The sequence below is a fragment of the Vidua macroura genome, chromosome Z (assembly GCF_024509145.1).
Source record: "Vidua macroura isolate BioBank_ID:100142 chromosome Z, ASM2450914v1, whole genome shotgun sequence".
NCBI lineage: Eukaryota > Metazoa > Chordata > Aves > Passeriformes > Viduidae > Vidua > Vidua macroura.
Window position 1 is genome coordinate 39525829 of NC_071611.1, and position 19318 is coordinate 39545146.

The 19318-nt window shown below is 42.2% G+C and overlaps 2 protein-coding genes across 2 annotated transcripts; one reads left to right on the forward strand and one right to left on the reverse strand.

Annotated features, from left to right (window-relative positions):
- Positions 1-2103: 2103 nt before the first annotated feature.
- On the reverse strand, positions 2104-6750 carry BRIX1 (biogenesis of ribosomes BRX1). Its single transcript, XM_054003845.1, has 10 exons — positions 6519-6750; positions 5699-5810; positions 5260-5303; positions 4613-4683; positions 4190-4239; positions 4019-4092; positions 3864-3914; positions 3470-3571; positions 2819-2947; positions 2104-2498 (listed from the first exon to the last, which is right to left on the reverse strand). The coding sequence occupies exons 1-10, from the start codon at positions 6720-6722 to the stop codon at positions 2229-2231; spliced, it is 1107 nt and encodes a 368-aa protein (XP_053859820.1). The 5' UTR covers positions 6723-6750; the 3' UTR covers positions 2104-2228.
- Positions 6751-6796: 46 nt separating this feature from the next.
- RAD1 (RAD1 checkpoint DNA exonuclease) lies at positions 6797-11764 on the forward strand. Its single transcript, XM_054003846.1, has 5 exons — positions 6797-7039; positions 8583-8691; positions 9312-9570; positions 9915-10013; positions 10345-11764. The coding sequence occupies exons 1-5, from the start codon at positions 6845-6847 to the stop codon at positions 10526-10528; spliced, it is 846 nt and encodes a 281-aa protein (XP_053859821.1). The 5' UTR covers positions 6797-6844; the 3' UTR covers positions 10529-11764.
- Positions 11765-19318: the final 7554 nt, after the last annotated feature.

Here is a 19318-nt window from a genome sequence, read left to right on the forward strand (position 1 = left end):
TCTTAAACACCTCCAGGAACGGTAACTCCACCCTCCCTGGGCAGCCCATTCCAATGTCCAATCACCCTTTCTTGAAAAAATGTCCAACCTTGACGTCCCCTGGCACAGCTTAAGGCTAGGTCCCCTTGTTTGATTTCCAGTTGCCTCAGAGAAAAGTCTGACCCCAACCTGGCCAACCCTTCCTTTCAGGGAGCTGTAGAGTGCAATGAGGTCACCTCTGAGCCTCCTCATTTCCGGGGTAAATACCCCTGCTTCTCCTAAGACCTGTGCTCCAGACTTTGTTGGGCTTCACAGCTTGGTTTCCCTTTTCTGAATTTGCTCCAGCACCTCAAAGTCTTTCCTGAACTGACGAGTCCAGACCTGAACACAGGACTCAAGGTGAGACCTTGTTAGAGCTGAGCACAGGGGAAGAATAGCTTCCCTAGGCCTGCTGGCCACACTATTTCTGAAATAGGTATTTCTGATTCCTGTGGGTGTTGAGGAGCTCAGAGGCACAGCCTGCACAGCACACATTCTCAAGGTAGCTTTTTTTTATACCTATGCTCTTCAGAGATTTTAGGGTTGGTCCAAGTTGCTTTCCTTCTCTAGGTCAGGTGTGTATCAGTGTACACAAACTGAGCTTTGGATCAGACAGCAAGATCTGGAGGCCCTGATCTCACAGTAAAATCTGGAGGTCCTAATCTCAATCCTTAATCCAAATATGGCAAATTGAACATGAGTCACCAGTGCCCTGGCAGCCAGAGGACCAACCCTGTGCTGGGGACATCAGGCACAGCATCTGCAGCCAGGCAAGAGAGGCAATTGGCTTTTTCAGCTTGGAGAGGCTGAGGGAGGACCTCCCTTCCTCCTCCCTCCAGGTTTTGGCTGGAATGGAGTAAATTTTCATCACAGTAGCAGGTAGGGAGCTGTGTTTTGGATTTGTGCTAAAAAAAAAGTGTTGATAGTAAAAGAAATGCTTGCATTATTGCTGAGCAATGCTCAGACTCACAGCTGTTTTTGCTTCTCACCCCACCCTCCAGAGACGGGTGGACAAGAAACTGAGAGGGGACACAGCCAGGGCAGCTCACCCCAGCTGACTACTGGGCTATCCTAACACAACACAGCACCATGCTCAACATACAAAGCTGGAGGAAGAAGGGGGGAGCATTCCAAGTGACACATTTGTCTTCCTGAATCAGTTACATGTGATGGAACCCAGCTTTTTGGGAAGGTGAATACCTACCTCCCCACAAGACTTAGTGAATTCCTTGTTTTGTTTTGCTTCTCTACATGGCTTTTGCTTTACAAAAAGCTTTGTTTTTTGCTGAAGAGTCTTCATTTCAAGTCACAACTTTTCACTTCTACCCTTCCGATTCTCTTCTCCACCCTACCAAGGGAGTGAGCAGGCAGCTCTCTGGGGCTGACTTGCCAGCTGTGATTAAATGACAGTGTGACAGGGAAGTTCCAGTTGGCCACCAAGGCTCTTTACAGGGAGGATGGTCAGTTCCCAGGGAAGTGGTAATGGCACCAAGCCTGTAAAGAACTAAAGAGGGTCTGTATGATGACCTCAGTCTTATGGCTTAGTGTTACATAGTTCTGCAAGGAGTTAAGTTGGAGTCAATTATACTGATGAAGGTCCTTTCCAACTCAACTGTGTCTATGTATGACTATGTGAACTGAGCACATGCCTATATTCACCAGTCTTTCTTTCCAGTCATATGGCACACAGACCACTTTGCTGCAGAAGTTATATGAGATTTCCCTCACCCTGCTAGGTGGGATGATACTTAGAACTTAACAGGTCAGCTTCCTCTCAAACCAGTTGTGTATTTTCAGCTTTAAGATGCTGGAAATTGAAACAGAGGTATCAAACAGAAACAGGGCATGAGGAAGACTTTGAAACACAAGAAAGTTTGGGGGAGCGCAGAACTAGAAAGTGGAAGAACCAGGTCATGAGGTCAGGAACTGTGAACTAAAGGTATATAATAAAGAAATAGCCCCAGAGAAGTTGTCCAGAGAAGTTGCAGAGGACCCATCCCTGGAAGTGTTTAAGGCCAGGTTGAATGGGATGCCATGTTATTCCTCAAAACCCAGAATCCCAGAAGACAATAAAAGAATGCAATCTTTATAAAGAAATGTATGTTTTGTTCACTTAAAACTGAAGTTCAGACATGCTTGTCTGTACAATGTGAATTCAAATATTTACAGTATTTGGTTGATATTGTATGAAGTTGCATTCCTTATAACATCTACGCAGATCCTTCAGTTCTGAATAGCTTTTTTTGCTTCTTCCTCTGAATTTTGCGAAGCTTCTTCTTATCTTTAACAATTGGCTTTGACTCTGGTTTCACAAGCTGTATCTCCACTGGCTTCTCTTCAGCTGGAGTTTCAAAGACTACTTCGGTAGGATCTTCTTCAACAAGGACCTTAGTCCCTTTTTTCTTAATCTTTTGCACTTCCTTCACTTGTTGCTTCTCTCTAAACTTAGCTGCCACTGACAATCTTAGCAGCCGGCGATGCTATAAAAATAAGAATTTAAATTTCATCATGCTTCAAATAAGCACGATGGAACAAATCTGGTATTAAAGAAACTAATTTCTTTAATGCTAATTTCTCTGCTTAATGGCCAAGACCCTCAGTGTAATGTCATCTTTTCAGTGACATGACTTCTGCATTCACTTCATGATTACAGAACTACTCTGCTCTCAAACTGTCACCAGTTTAGGGTACTACAAGGGGTCATGGGGAAAGGCATACTTGATGCTCCTATATAGACTGACTGCAAGGCTTTCAAATTAGTTGCTAAATGAAAGAAAAAAAAAAAGACACAGCTACTTACCATATTTGGGGACTGGTAATGAGGATTTTCATAGAGAGTTGGTCCTCCAAAGCTACCTTGGAAGATTTTTATGAGGTTCAGGACAAAACGAGGCCCAATTTCTACTAGAGATGCATCTTCTTCTATTATCTGCAATAAAAAGAAAATTTTCTCCATTTCTCACAGATTGAATCAAAGCATATGACCTTGCAGGCACCTTGCATATGGTAATACACAACTGAATTTAAATTCAAGATAAGGTACCTGATTAGCTAGATTTGCATAAACTCAGTCCTGTACATAAAGCAGGTTTTTGAAATTCAAGCACGCTTTTGGAGTACTCTGTATTTGTGAATTCCTTCTACAGAAAGTGAGCTCTAGATCACTTTGGGTCAAAGCAGCAATTATGGTTAAGGCACAGTTTAGGCCTTGGGTAGTATGTCCCGCTACCAAGACATCCCTCACAGAATCGCAACTCAATGAATGCAAATTCAGTGAACCAGATCTCTCCAGACATATGGGAGAAGGGAAGTCATTTCAGGACACTGACTCTTCAAGCAATAGGGGCTGGCATATCCTGTAACAATAATAATGATTCTTATTTTATTTAATGGATTTTATATGAAGTTACTCTGCTGACCTCCTTTTCAAGAGCTAGGAGAGACCACTCACCTGGTAATTGCGAAACCAGATCCTTTCATCAGTGACTGTGAAGGTGAAAACATGATCGACAAAAGGCTGGCTTTTGGGGTGGTACTGTGGTGTACCAAATATCTGTAATAAAAGGCAGTGTTTCTGAACATCTGCAAGTTAAGAAGTCAAACGTAAATGGCTCATTTTAAACTCCTTTTAATTTATTAAGTTCCCAAACCAAGGTTACACTTCATAACCCTAAATTTAAGAATAAGTGTCTGAGTCACGCTAAGAATATGATCCCAATCCTTTGTGATCTTTTCAAAGTTCAGAAGTGTAAAACTGCTACTTGAAAAAAAAAAACACTTGCGATTCTTAAGTATGTTGCCCAAAAACCATTTCCAGTGAAGAAACACTAGAACTATAGACTGACCTGAATAAACAATTCTTTTAGCAGGGCATAGTGTGGCTCTCGGTCAAATATCTACAAAAAATAAAAATGTTATTTTACATACAAGGCTAAATGCAATAGTCAAGCAAAAAGAGTGAGAAATGAAAGTACCCAAATGAAATAAAACCTGTACTTACTGGATCAAAAGACAAAAGGGGTCTTGAGCCCCTTAGGCAATTTCCTGTCATCTTCAACTCAGCCAGTGTGTGAACTACAGTGATAAAAAAAAATAAACAAACTTATTACTTACAGAAAATGTTTAGGACAGAATAGCAAGAATACAAACACAATAATGTCCACCAGCTTACCATTCTGCACCAAGAATTTAGCAGATGGTCCCTGTGGTGTGTTTGAAAGCCTTCAGAGGACAAGTGGTGGGGAAGAGAGAAAGAAAAATGTCAACAGCAAGCAGAATACATGCTGGATTTCCACACTACACTCCAACCAGCTGTTCCTTCATTAAAGTAGTTTCTGTTACTTTTATAGCTGTACTGAGTTCCTTTAACATGCTCATAAAGACTTGTTTTCTAAATAATTTTGTAAAATGCTTCTGCAAACAGTCTCTGCAAAAGCTGTTCATGCACTGTAAATTTGCACTATCCACAGAAGCACAATATTAGAACAAATTTAACTAAAGTACTTCATGCATCTTCACTATTAGAGTAGGACACTTCAGCTAGAACTGAAGCATTTGCAGCTATGAACAAAAATGTAATAAAACATTTTCTTACCACATGTAGAGATCCTGTTTCTTTTTGGCTTCAAAAAAGATGCACTTATTGCAGTTTTTCATTTCACACACCTACACAAGCCACATCAAATTAGCTGCTTACAAACATTCTGAAGACATTTTTGATAACTTTCCACATTCATCTCTAATATTTTCCCCTCTCCAAAATGCAACTTCAAAAGCAAAGATCTTGTCTTATTAAATGACATCTACTGACACCCAAATTTTGGTTTGGCTTATTGTTAAATTTTGCGTGCTTACTACAAGGAGTAATAACCTCATTAAAGTTACAAACAACGTAATACAAACACAAGAGCATTAGGTTCTAGCTTCAGAACTATCAATGTCCTACTACATTTGGGCTGGCGGCATATTTGTGTCCTGCATTGTTCAAGCATAAGCTGTACTACACTTCTCCCCTATACAAAAAATCACATTATGCTGTATTTCTTCATGATGAAAATCTGTATCTAATTAAAAGTTTCATTCTGGTTTTATTAATCAAAAGTCAACTTTTGGCTTTTTGAGTATCAATAATTTTCACCTATGAAGTTACACTTTGAACTTGGTTGCCCCTTTCCCTTGCATACTGAATTTCCATAGAAAATAAAATAAAATAAAGAAGCACCAAGACAAATCCTGAATTACCTCATTGATTACAAATAACTGGTCTTTACGGTCCATTTTAGTATCTGGAAGACAAAACCAACATTTACAAGGCTGGAAAACCAATTTAATACAAGAGATTTTTTGAACAGTCAGATGTTTTGCAAAAATTTTAATAGTTTATAAATGAAAAGGTAATTTTCAAATTGTTTCTGTCCTGTTATGGAATAAATAAACATAGCAACAAAACTAACTGTGCAGGTTCAGGACTGATGCCATAGGATTAACTTCTCAGAAAATACTATGATACCACAATTGCTGTACTTGTTGGCTCAAAAGGTGTTTGTTTAAGATACAAGTTTTACAAGTTTCACCAAAACTCTTCTGTACCACATTTAAAAAATAAAAGAACAGGTTGTTAAGAGCTTTTGGCTTAAAAGTATGCCCAAAATATAAGTTAGGAATGATGTTCAAACCCCACCTGCTTTAGAGTGAGGCATCAATGTCCTTAAGTCCTGCATTAGGTGTCTTGTTCTGAAATTAATTCCACGAGAAGAGAATATCAGCACTCGCTCCTTGTTTTTCCATTTGCCCTAGAAAAAAAAAGACACAACAGACATGTGGGAAGCTTCCAGCCTTAATAATGTTATAACGCAGCAAAAATAAAAGCTTGGACAGTAAATACAGAAAGACACAGCAAGAACCTTAGTTTTGATCTGCCCACGCAGACAGAACCACGCTCTCAGCAAGAGTGGAGATTTCCCTACAGCATAGGGGGGCACTGCTTTTACAGGAGGAACCGTCCTCATCCTGATCCACAGCGTGCCCCCAGGCACTGGGCAGGCACAGCCTTTCACTCCCATCCAACTACTAAAAAGCCACGTGCATCGCTTATTTTCCTGCAAAATGGGCTGAGGGACAGCCCCAGAGCACAGCCCAGCTTCTCCTGTCGACAAGCGTATTGTGAAATCTTCGTGTTTACACGCAGTACTTCACCTTTTTCCTACAAGCAAACAATTACCGAAACCTTCTCCGTATGATTCTTAAATGGAACGGGCAGTTTCCATACACCCTCTGTATACAACAGAATTGCCCAACTCTTTCAAATACATCTGAACTGAGGTAACGCATCTTACAGACATGGACCAGGATAGCGCTTTTCCCGTATTTCCACAGAAACAACGCACCACCACGTTTACTTTTAGTTGTGCTGGTATTATAAAAGATTACGAATAAACCTCTCTGTCACGGCTTAGCCGCGATCCCTCAGACAACCCGAGCCCCGGGCCGAGCGGCGGTACCTGGGACACGGGCGGCGGGATGCTGTACTCCTGCGGCGGAGTGCTGCGCTCCCCAGGATCGCCCTCCGGCGCCGCCTCGCCCGCGTTCGGGGCGCTCCTGGCGCGCTTCGCCTTCGCCGCGGCCAGCGCTGCACGCTTTCTCTTGGCGGCCATCTGTCCGCACGCCATGCCGCGCTCGCTATTCACCCGCTCCACTTCCCGCATCACGTTTCCTGTGCTGGCGAGACTGTGATCTCACTTCCTGCGCTCACGTCCGTGTGCTCGCTTTCCCTGTGCCCGCGCTCCGCTTCCTGTGCTCCCGCCTGCTGCGTTCCGGGCGCCCGACCATGCCGTTCTCGGCGCAGCCGCCCGCCAGCGGCGAGAGCTACGCGCTGTCCGCCAGCCTGGACAATGCCCGGCACCTGTCCAGCCTCCTGCGGGCCGTGCACTTCCAGGACCACGCCACCTGCCTCGCCACGGCCGGCGGGCTGCGCGTGACCGTGGAGGATGCCAAGTGTATCCAGGCCAACGCCTTCATCCAGGTACGGGGACACCGGCCTACCGGCGTGCCACCGGGGAGGGCACGGCTGCTGCAGACCTTGCACAGGCCCCGGTTACCGCCGCCGTCGCAGCGCCGGGAGGACAAGGAGTCACTGGACAGGGTCCGGCGGAGGCTGCAAAGATGATTAAAGGACTGGAGCATCTATGTTGAGAGCCTGCAGGAGCTGTGTCTGTTTAGTCTGGAGAAGAGTGGACTGAGAGTCTCACCAACGTACATGAATGTCTCAAAGATGAGTGCCAAGAAGATGGTGCCAGACTCCTTTTTATGGTGACCAGTGGCAGGAAGGAGAGCAATAGGCATAAAATAAACTACCGAAGTTTCACCTCAACACGAGGAAGAACTTATTTACACTTAGGGTGGTAGGGCACTGGAACAGAATGCCAGGGAGGTATTGGAGTTTCCCTCTCTGGAAATATTCAAACCCTGCCTGGATGTGTTCCCATGTCACCTGCTCCAGGTGATTCTGCCTTGGCAGAGGGGTTAGACTGGATAATCTCTAGAGGTCCCTTAACCCTAACAATTCCATGTGTTCACCTGTGGAGAAGGGGAGACTTTGCTGGAACCAAGGCAGAGGTGCCTGAGCTGGCATGGAGGAAGGGCCGTGGTGGGGCTGCCCTTGCTTATAGGTGTCCATGCTGCTGGAATTCCAAACCCTGCACCACTACATCCCTGAACACCTAACAGTGTAGTGGGTTTGCACCCTCGTCTAATGTATTGGTGCCTGCCAAACTCATGCTCCTTCTGGCCGTGCTGTGCTTAGTTGCACAAGCAAGTGCTCATAGTATCCCTCTTTAAGTGTTTTTACAGCTCATCGCAAAGCTAAAAGGTTAGATTTATGTCAACTGTGAAAGAGTACAGATTCACAGACACTTGATTGAAGATGGTTGTGCTGTGCTCAAAGCACCTCAGGATGCAGTTTTCCCTCTGGGTTGCCAGGAGAATATGAAATTAGTTTTCCAAAAGCAGCTCATGCCACCCTTCTTTATTTCTGAGATACTCTGTTCTTGTAGGTGCTACAAAGCAGTAAGTGCCAGTGACAGACAGCATAGCATGGAGCAGTTTATCCCCATCAGGGTAGTCAAAGGCAGGATTCAGCACATATTTCAGAGTGGTGAAGTCACTGTTCTGTTCTTAAGTACTAGTATTTGGAATGTTTATTCATACTCTGAGCATTAAAAATGTGAGTATTGTCTCTGTAGAAGGGTGACACATTGTACAGTTCCATGAATATTTCTAGCTCCAGAAGTAAGCAGCTCTAGGTTTTACTGTTTGTAAGTTGTACTTAAACCATAATAGACAAGTATTTAGGATTTGATGTTTATGCCATCTTACCTTGTTTCAAGTGTGGTTTGATTGTGTTTTCCTAGTTTTGAGGATGAAGACCCATTTTTCTATAATCAGTGCTGTGTTGCATGTAGAATCACTTTGTGTTGCACTGATTTCTGGATGGGAAACCCTGAAGTTTAAACTGTAAAATAATTGCAGAAACTCCCAACTTTTTATCTCTTTGCTTTAACTTACAGGCAGAAATTTTTCAGGAATTTTCCATTCAAGAGGAATCGGTGATATTCCGGATCAGTTTGTCTGTTCTTCTGGACTGCCTCACCATTTTTGGAACCAGCTCCTTGCCAGGTGTGGTATATTTCCATGAATCCACAAAAGGTTGAGTTGGTGCTGCAGGATGTGTACTCATGTGGCGTGGAGTGATACCATGGCAGCTTTCTGGGCAGTTCTACTCTTGCAGCTCTGTGTTGAACTCCTCACTCATCTACAGTTTTGGTTGTCGCTGACCTAAGATCTAAATTGAGTGTACTAAAGAGCACTGTGATTTTGGGAAACCAGAGATTCAGGTGGTGATAACCTGCAGCAGGACGGTGTGACCAGAGCACAAACTCAGCTGCATTAACTTCAGTTTGGGTTGCACAAGTAACAAGAGTAGTAAGGAAAGATGATGTGAGCCAGAGAGAGCCACAGGACCATGAGGATTTTCCAATTCCTCTAAACTGTTTGTAGTGTGTCTTAATTGTCAGAGCTGGTTTTCTTTGTCTGGTGGTTGAAATTATTTGGATTTGAGTTGTCTACACACAAGTAATTTAATTCTACTGCATAACCATTAGCATTTCAGAGAGTATCTAGGAGGCAGCACTAAAATTGATCTGTGGTCCGTGTGCCAGAAAAATGTGAGTTTTCTAAAGTGATCAAATGTTCTAGCTATGGTCTCTGCAGAATGTATATTTCATTCTCTTTTTCAGGAATTTCAACGGCCCTTAGAATGTGTTATCGTGGATATGGGTACCCCCTGATGCTGTTCTTGGAAGAAGGAGGAGTAGTAACAGTGTGCAAAATCAACACTCAAGAACCTGAGGAGTTGTTAGATTTTGATTTCTGCAGTACAAAGGTTGTTAATAAAATCATCCTGCAGTCGGAGGGACTACGAGAAGCATTTGCTGAACTGGATATGACCAGTGAAGTTCTGCAGATTACCATGTCTCCAGATAAACCCTACTTCAGGTACTAGAAATGGCTTTCAACTCAAATGTTTGTTCTTGGCTGCCTTTGGTGAGGAGTGGAAGTTTTCACGGTGGAGAGAGGGAAACTATTTTAGAATACCAGTTCATATCAGGAAGAATTGTATAGCAAATCACAGTATGTTCTCTAATTAACATAGTAATGAGTATTTTGACAACCTGGTAAATGTGACACTGGTGTGGACAGTTTAACATTTTTGATTAAATAAAGTGAAACAAACAGCAGTGTTTTGTGATACAGTCATGAGATATGTACAGTGACTCATTTTAATGAGTTTTTACAGAGCTCTCATCAAGTGTTTTGAGATGGTGCTTTTTGTCTTCCAGGTTATCCACTTTCGGAAATGCTGGAAGTGCACATCTAGACTACCCTAGGGACTCTGATTTGATGGAAGCATTCCACTGTAACCAGACCCAGACAAATAGGTTAGAAAGAGACTGATGCTCTCTATGACAGATCATGCGTTCTTGATGGGAAGTTTAAGAACTGCTTTTGCATTTCTGTAACATTTATTTTATTAGTATGGGGGACAAAAATACTCCCCATCTGATAAAAGGCTGTGTCTGTAATCAAAAGCTAAGTGCTGACAATGACAGTTTAATGTTGTTACCAGGTAAAGACCAAATAAGTGTGTTCCATATTGTTTTTCTTTCATTCTGGGTCTTTATTCATGACTAATGTTGCAGTTCCTCTTTGCACAATGTATTTTTTTCATATTACTGAAATAATCTATAATAATAATATTTTCTCCTGCAGGTACAAGATATCTTTGCTTAAACCATCCACAAAGGCTCTGGCTTTGTCTTGTAAAGTGTCCATTCGAACAGATGCTCAAGGATTTCTTTCACTGCAGTATATGATTAGGAATGAAGACGGACAGATCTGTTTTGTGGAATACTATTGTTGCCCTGATGAAAACATCACTGAAGCAGAACTGTAGGTGTGTGTGCTGGTGTCTGTAATATATTTTTGGTTATATAAAATATTATATTTTTTTACAAAACTTAATGAAAGCTGTAGATTTTGATAGCATTAATACTGTCTTTATTTTTTAACTCTGGAATAAGAAAGCTGAAAACTTTATTTTCTTGCACTGCAAACATTTCTTAGCCTTGATTCAAACTGAAGATGAAAAAGCAGAAAGGGGAGTTGATGTCCTATAGACACTGCTTCTAGCACAGATGTTAAAGTACTGTTTGCATAATACATTGATGCTTTTTGTAATGCTGTCCAAGAATTTTTGTTTGTGTTATGTTTTTTTTTTTTTGGCTTCTAGTAAGCAATTACACAGGGGAAAATCTGAATACTAGTTGTATATTAGCCAGTTAACTTTCAGTGACTTAAAACCAAATTTGTCTTGAAAGAGGACAATATTTTCAAACAGATCTCTTAATAGCAGCAGGTGGTTTCTTGCTGGCAAATGCTGACATGTTTTGTCAGTGAAGCCACTAGGCTTCTCATCTTGATTAATTCTTAATATCACTCAGTTCCTTAGAATTCTGTCTGACATCAATTTACCATTTTGTCTGCAAACTGATGTTGAATCGGTAAATTAATATAGAAGCCAGGATTTACTTACTCATTACTCATAACTGTTCTGGCAATGTCATTGTTTTGGATCAATAGTTTATTACACATCTGCAAGAATGCTGCAGCTGAACTGTTTCTGTGTATTCATGTCCCTGTTCCTACTCTGCTGCTCTCTACTGGTGGTGTTAAGAATCATAAGAGAGAAAAGTTTCATATTGAAAATTTTTTTGAAATTCGTTTGCCTTCTCAGCAACCTTTTTCAGCAGTAGGAGTCACTGCTAAACTGCAGCAGGGGAATATCTGCCTGTGTCCCATAGAGTGGTGTATTCAAATCACTGCTAAAAACGGGGCTGACCTTATGCTCACTGAAAAGAGAGTGTGGTTCCTGGGCAGCTTTCTGCAGTGTCCCACCTCCAGAACAGCAGATGGGTTGTGTTTAGGTCAAAAGTCCACGTGTCCTTTCACACCAACCTGCCCAGAACGGGAAGTACCTGGGAGCAGCCAGGCACTGGATTGGATGCAGAATCTGCAAATCACACACAGAGACTGAGCCCTGCCTGCCTCTCTGCTGTGGGATATGATCAAAGAGTCAGCAATCTGCAGGTAGTTTCTACAGCTTTAGACTCTGGTCAAGTTTTGTTGTCTGTCAGATGAGGTCTTTCATTGTTTTCTATGGAAAATAGCATGTTCAAATGTTACCAAGTTGATTGCCCCACAGTTCAACAGAATCCTTTGGGTTTATTTTAAGTTTAAAATGTTTTTGTGGATAAATTTTCACCTCTTGATTATGCCAGCAAAAGTGTATTTTTGGAATGCACAGTGTTATCTGTTCACTTTGTTGTTTTTTGTGCAAATCATCCATTTATTGCAATAAAGTTTACAATAAAGTTAATTGTTTGAAAATTATAAACAAGTACAAATTTTTGAACTACAAGGCTGACATAGATACCTGATATTCTAAATTACTCTTATTCACTGGGGTTTTTTTCCAAACTAAAGTATACCCAGGACAAATATAAATGAACTTCCTTCTGGCTTACTGTGTCAATTTCTTCAATGAAAAAAAGCTTATGGTCTCATTGGGAATTATTAATGTTATCCCTGACTACTGAGTATCAAGGATGATTTACATAATCCCTGGGTGACAGGATAAAAATGAAGTAGAACACACCATTTTCTGGGTGTGATTTATTTTAAAATATCCGAGTTTTTTGTATTGTGTTCAGGAATTGTGGCTTAACATTTGAATTTTTATATAATTGCCTACAGATGTATTGTGTTACTTCTTGAAATAGTACTTTTAATGATTTCTTCTATGGCCTACCAACAGCAATCATAGAAGTAATACCCATAGAAGTTAGAACACCACAAAATACCAGAAAATAACTTGCATTTAATAAATATTAGGTATTAAAGACACATATGGTTTATGCAGGAGTTAATGTCTGTACCCCAAATGGGCTGAGTCCCGGCCTGGGCTCCCAGAGGTAGGGAGGTGCTTGTGCACTTTTAACTTAATGAATATGGTTTTAGGGAGACAAGAACATGGAAAATGTGGTCTACAGACGGTGCTGAAAGGCAGTGAATTGATTTAGGATCCATCTGTGATGTATTCAATTACATCTCTGCATTCAAACACAGTAAAATAAAAAGGGTGAAGAGGAGGATGACAACTGGAAGGGCACTGCATCTTTTTGACCTAGTAAGTTACTTAAAATCTGCAAGTATCCACTGCTGCATCAGATTTCTTGCTACAGTTTGCATGGATCCAGAACTCAGGTTACCTTTAGTACATTTTGTCTCTGCTGTTTAACAAGACCTTTCCCCTGGCCCCCTGCTACCAGAAACCTGCAGCAGAAGAAATGTTCAATTTATGTTTTTTTACTTTAGTAGTATCAGAGAAGAGGCTTGTCCTAACTCAGATTTTGCCCACCTGCTTTCTTTTAAAATGGTGCATGCAAGTACTCAGAATTACTTGTCTTGTAAAGTAAATCAGTTCCTGGGGTGGGAGCAGTTACCAGTGCCTTCCACCCAGGTTCAGCTGTGGTAGGTGACGCCTGGCAGCTCTGATTAGCAGCATTTGGGGCTATGGGCATCCCACATCCAGAGGCCACAAAACTGGCAAGTCATTTTCCCTCCAATTATTTTGATTTGTGATTTTCAGAGTAGGAACTGACCTCAGGTCTGCAAGAAGTCACTTCTTTGATTCTACCAGAAAACTACTGCCAATAGGCCTTGGGTCTCCACCAATCTTTGAAGATTCCAGAAGTCAAAATAATGCCTTTGGCTCCTGACAATCTTTATACAACAAAACAACAACAGTGCTGGTATTACTTTTGTCTCCTGCCTCTCAACATACTGAATTTTTGTGTCTCCTTGGCTTTCTACAAGGATTTGGATCTGTATAGAGCAAAATTCTCCAGGGGGAGTTCAGTTCTATACCTCTGTTTCAAAGTTAGTGGTGGGAAAGAATCAGTTGTTTAGTTTTTATTTAGTTCAGTTGTTTATTATTTATTTACACATGGATTTACAAGGAAATGGTACTCTTACATACTTGACTAGATGAGTCTTTAGTGAGATAGTGGAGTAGATGGAAAACCTGAGATAAGCCATATGCTGTTTCCTGTAGGTGTCTGTTTTTAATTTCATTTTGTAGCAGCTTGAAGAATCCAGCAGGTGGGTCTTACCAAAATAAATACTTAGAAACTGTGTGTAGTAGCACTAAGCAGAGCTTTTGCTGAACTGTAATGTTAAAGAACACTAACACTAAACTGAACAAATACAGAATTATTTTTAAAATGCTGCTATTACAGAATAGTTGCTTGATGCCTTCTTGTTGAGACAAAAACTCATTTTTATGTGAATCTCTCTTTGAGTGGGCCAGGACTGCTTAGGTATAAACGGAAGAGACAACAGGTGGGTTCAGCCTCTTTCTACCCTGCTTCTGCCCTTATCTGGGTCTAATGATAACAGGGCAGTGCATTAGCATTGCTACAGCTAATTGCAAGGACTCTTCCAGGCAGAGAGTGTTGGAGGGAGATGCAGTCGGGTGCCCCACACAGCTCTGATTTCTGTGGAATAATAGACTCTCACAGAAGTGAGAAGTGAATGTCCACCACAATTGTGAACATCAATCTGTCTAAGTATTCTGGAGGAATGCATCCAGGGGAGTCTAGAAAAAGCTGCATTGCCCAGGAAAATCTTCCCTTTTTAAATACCATTGAAAATCTGAGCAGAGAGACAATGGGAATTTCACTCTCACTTTCACCCCCACCACATCAGCATTTGAGGTGGGGTAGTGAGTGGGGGGCTGGGTCTGTGTGTAGATTAAAACTCTCAATGGAAAACTGAACAGCCTCCTACCCTTTCTGGTTCAGATGGGACTGTGGAGTTGACCAAAAAGGAGCAAGTGAGCAGAAAGCTGGAGGTCTGAGATAAGAAATCTGCCTGAACATATGTTTGGATTTTACCACATAAAGGCCAGTGGAGTGCAGTAATGGGTTTGTAACGTAAGGGATGCGTGGAACAACTCCACCTAATTAGACACTTGCACCCCTATTCAACCAGAAAGATTTAATCCATGAAACAGAAAGCAGCTAACAAGCCCTAAGTTATGTCCAGGTGTTAGAAAGATAAATTACTTGTTGGCAAAATTGCCTTGTTAGGCTTCAGTGATCTCATACCTAGGGGGAGTTTAACAAAGCTCGGGAAGTAGGATAGTAGGTAGACACAAAGAATGCAGAACTTTAAAGCCACAAGGACATATGGCAGAACTCCTGAGATAAGGAAGAAACTAATAAGGCCAACTCAGCAACTGTGCTGAAACTGACTTGGAGTGGGTAGAAAGAATTCCACCAGGGAGAAATCATGACAGACTGACTCATGGCCCACTATGTCAAAAGAAGATGAAGACTGAGGGTTGCAGACTAATTAGCATAAGAACTGAGGATCATTAGCTGATAGAAGATAGAGTACTAATTAATAAGAGAACAATGTCTCTTGTAAGCCGCGAACATTAATGCCTAATGTTGAGGGATACATCTGGTGCAGACAGCTGTGTTTGTGAGCTGAATTCGAGGTGCAGGTTGAGCTCTGGGTGGGAGCACAGGGAGAGACAAGAGGCTGTGAACTGCCAACCAATCAACTGTGATTGATTAACAGAGGGCACAAAGCCTGGTGAAACCAGCCAGGGTGAGTGGACACTGGGAAACACAGCAGAGGCTGGCAATTGCAGACATTTTGGATAGCAAAAGAGATGAAGACGGGTGATGCCAGCTAGGTGAATTGACACGGAGAGGGTGGCACGTGCCAACTGGAAAGGAAGAGCTACACTTGCATCTGGGTAGATCTGCCAGATTGGTCCATGTCTCACAAACGGGACAGGACCCTGACTGGTTGCAGACTTAGGATTTATTATTTGTCTGTATCATACAAGCAAAAAGCAAGAGACACAGGAAAATAACAACATCCATGCAAACACAGATCAGAGACAAGATGGCAGTCCATGCAAAGCCTTTTTCTACATATTCATTGAACCAATAGCATAAAAAAAAGGTGTAAAGTCATTATACTCTAACCAATTAGAAAAGGACACACGTGTGTTTAACATTAACAAAAGGACTTCTATGAACCTCAAACAATACACAAAAATTCATTATTTAAGATGGAAACTTCTATCTTTGCAAAGCATATATCTAGGACTTTTCACATCCTGAACTATCAGTAAGTTCTTGTTCTTTCTTGTTCCTTATGATAAATATAAATGTATTTACTTGGTTCTTAACTTCCTAGCTTCCTGTGAGAAGGTTTAGAAATTTCCCAGCCTTTCTCAGCTTTAGGAAGTGTCTTTTACCTTTTTATGTTCCTACAATTCCCCCTCTCTTTTTCAACCTTCTTTGATAAACCATCTTTGATTTGTCACTTATTTACTGCCTTGCGTTACGTTGCTTCACTACTGTATATATTTCTTACCCTAGGAAAAAATGTTATAAATTTTCTATATAAATGCACTTTTTTGGTTTACTTTAAGCTCTATCACTTTAAGTTAAAGCATTATCAATGCTGTGTAAAATCAGGCTTAGTATCTGCATCAGGTTTTGACAAATCTCAACCTTTCCAAGGTCTCAATTCAAAGGCTAAATTTGTGAGTGACTTTAATTCAATTGCCTCTGTGAGGTTTTGTGAACTTTCTGCAATTCCCCTTTTTCCCTTTTTGCATTTTTCTCTTGGACAACAAAAACAACTTTGATGAGTTGGTCCGTAATTTGTTGTGAACAATGAAGTGCACAAGCTATTATCATCAGTATCAATACCACAACTATCAGCAAGATTACATGTAATTTGCAAAGTTGCCTTGATCAAGGAGACAAGCCCCACCCATCGAATAAATTGTCCAACTGTGTTTCCTTGTTTTTAATCTCAGATGTCAATTCTTTAAGCTTTTGTATACTTTTGTGAATGGATTCAGAATGATCAGACAAATTCATGCAACACATTCCGTCGAATTCTTCACAACCATGTCCATGTGCCAGTAAAAGAAAATCAATTGCTGCCCGATTTTGGAGCATGGCCTGTCAGACTCTGCTGATGTCAGTCAGCATGTCACTGAACACACTGGATGTGGCATTTGTTTGCTTACTCAGCCAACATCCAATCCTATATTTTTGTCTCAATGCTGCTTCTGAAGCAATTTCAGGTAAAAAGAAGCTTGCTGAAAATCCTTTGGGCCTTTTTCCATGAACTGAAATCACTATTGCAGTTTTCTGGGTATATGTGACTAGATATTTTGTCCCTTCTTGTCCTATCAATGCTGCTTTAACACTAGGTGCTATCACAGTGAGCACGCCAATGCTACATGGCCCGCCTTCAAGGAATGATGGAATGCCTTGCCATGCTCTATCTCCACAAATGAACCAATAATCCTTTAGTAATTTCCGTGGATGAAAATTTTCCGATGGTTGAAAAAGACTTCTCTGGATTTGAGTGAGACATAGATATAGTATCTGATCCTGCAGCCTTGGCTAATGTGACCCAGACATTTGGTTTTGGTTGTTGCACAGGAAAATCTGCATTAAAAAAAGCAAGCAAAGCTAGAAAACACAAAGTGAACTGATATTCCTCCATATCTTTTTCGTTGAGCTACCCTTTGGCAAAAAAATTTTCCATATATCTGAACTTTCAAACTGTATTTTTTGGAGAATTTAGAATGTCAATTTTTTAGAATCCAATGACAATAATAAGTCCTTCTTTTTCATGTTTTTGCCAAAAGAGCTCTACGAAACAAACCCTTCACACATTTATCATTAACATTAAATTGAAGTTCGCAGATTCCGCAGGTGACACAGGAACACCAGGCGTGACCTGTAGTCTCTCAGTTCAGCTCACATCTGCGTGCTCGCTTCTTCACTTTTGGGCTTGTCAGCATGTTCTGGTGTGCAATATGGCTTGACGTTCTTTGCTGGAACCCACTTTGGTCCTCCAGGGTGTAAAATTCCCTGGGGTTCTTTTTTTGGGGGTCCCTCCTCGGAGGCATCAGCATGAGCTGTTTCTGTGTAAGTGTGCCATGAATAAATGGCTTTGTGGAATGAGATGTCTGAGACTCTTTCATGGGAAACCTGGGGTTGAGCCAGCAAGGTAACCTGGTCTGGCTGTGAGTGGAGTGTTTGGGGTGTCAGCTGCACTGAGCTTCACTGGAGCCGCCCACTGTGAAGGAAATTCAGTCCCAGCTGTGAAAGTCTGGCACTGGGAGTCTGACTGCCAGAAAGGCTCAACAATGGTCAAATTGGAGAGTTTCCTTAACACTATAGTGTATAAATAGTAAAAAGTTTTGAGAGTTGGTGTGCTTGATTTGTGGAACACCACTGAGCACCCAGGCTTGTGCCATTGGAATAAATAATCAGTGTTTCTCTTGAGTGTGCAATCAGTTGCTGGTTGCACTCCGGGAAATGAATCTGATTTTTTCTAGACCACAAGCTGGCCAAACGTGTTTACTCTCCTAATAAACTAACCAGTGGCATGGAACAGGTTTTGGAGGAGCTGGGGTATATCCAGGCTGCAACTGCAAGCAGTCACTCTCCAGAGCTGACCAAAGCTCCCAGAAAAGGTGTCAGAGAGGCATGGGCTGCACAATGCTGCGCAGGGCTGTCCGGCCTGCCTCTTCCTTCATGCTGCAACTCAGCCTGGGTGATCCTGGTCGGCTTTAAATATGCAGATATTTGCAAAGGAACAGGGTGCCAGACAGCCACTGGCCAAAGCATCTGCGGAGGAAACTCTGCTAGCCTGCCCCTCGCCGGCCGTCAGATGGTGACACGAATTCTTTGTGTGGCAGCAAGGGCAGGAATTTTAGAGACACTCAGAAAACCACACAGCCACTCTCAGGCAGTGCAGGGCTCCGCACACATTCAGCGGACAATGCAGAAGCAGCACAACCAGGGGAGCACCTGGACCTCTGGGACCTTCCTGCAGGCACCCGGCTCTGAAGTACTTCACAGGTACATGTGCGCCAGCTCTGCAACATCTGTCCAGCTGTGCTCACACCCAGCTGTGGCCCCACCAATTGCTGAATGCAGCGCCACTTTTTTTGGGACCTGCACATTGAACAGCAAAAATCCAGACAATCTGTTTCTAGGAATAGGGCAGTGCAGATCTTTGTGCTTTGAGTTGTCACTCCCCACCATTTTCCACCTGCGAGGGAGTCTCTGAGAGGAAGGAATTCCAGGTTTTGTTCTCAGGAATGTTTTGAGTTTTTTTTTCTTTTTGTCTGGAAAATGCAGTTTAATCCAGCACCCCCCTTGTTCCCCAGACTCTTTGGGGGATGACTCCTGGTGGACAGTAGAGTGTTTACAAGAGAAGCAAATGCATCCAAAGATTTTTGGACAGAGCTTCTGAAAGTGCAGCAAATGGGGACTGTTGCTGCTCTACAACAAGGAATGCAGGAAGACTGCTGTGGGCCCGAGCCCAGCCATCACTTAGGAGCATTTCAGCTAATCCCGAAGGGAAAAGTGACTACAGCAGAGCAGAAGCTTCCCATACAGGCACAGTGGTGTTTTTGATACAGGCAATGCCAGTCTCCTGAGGGTCACTGGGTGCAGGCTACCAGCTGCAGCATCCACCCCGGGCAGGGTTAACACCAGCCTGCCGTAAGTGTGCAGGGCCCAGGCAGGCAGGCAGGAGCAGACAGATACCCGTGGGCTCCAGCCCT

Bases quoted from the DNA above. Each gene is read 5' to 3' on its own strand.
- BRIX1 (XM_054003845.1), bottom strand. From the start codon at position 6,722: ATGCGGGAAGTGGAGCGGGTGAATAGCGAGCGCGGCATGGCGTGCGGA. The intron at 5,811-6,518 runs GTACCGCCGCTC...TTTTTTTTCTAG, and splicing joins TCCCGCCGCCCGTGTCCCAG to GGCAAATGGAAAAACAAGGA. The intron at 3,915-4,018 runs GTAAGTACAGGT...TATTTTTTGTAG, and splicing joins CCCTTTTGTCTTTTGATCCA to ATATTTGACCGAGAGCCACA.
- RAD1 (XM_054003846.1), top strand. From the start codon at position 6,845: ATGCCGTTCTCGGCGCAGCCGCCCGCCAGCGGCGAGAGCTACGCGCTG. The intron at 8,692-9,311 runs GTGTGGTATATT...TCTCTTTTTCAG, and splicing joins TGGAACCAGCTCCTTGCCAG to GAATTTCAACGGCCCTTAGA. The intron at 10,014-10,344 runs GTTAGAAAGAGA...TTTCTCCTGCAG, and splicing joins AACCAGACCCAGACAAATAG to GTACAAGATATCTTTGCTTA.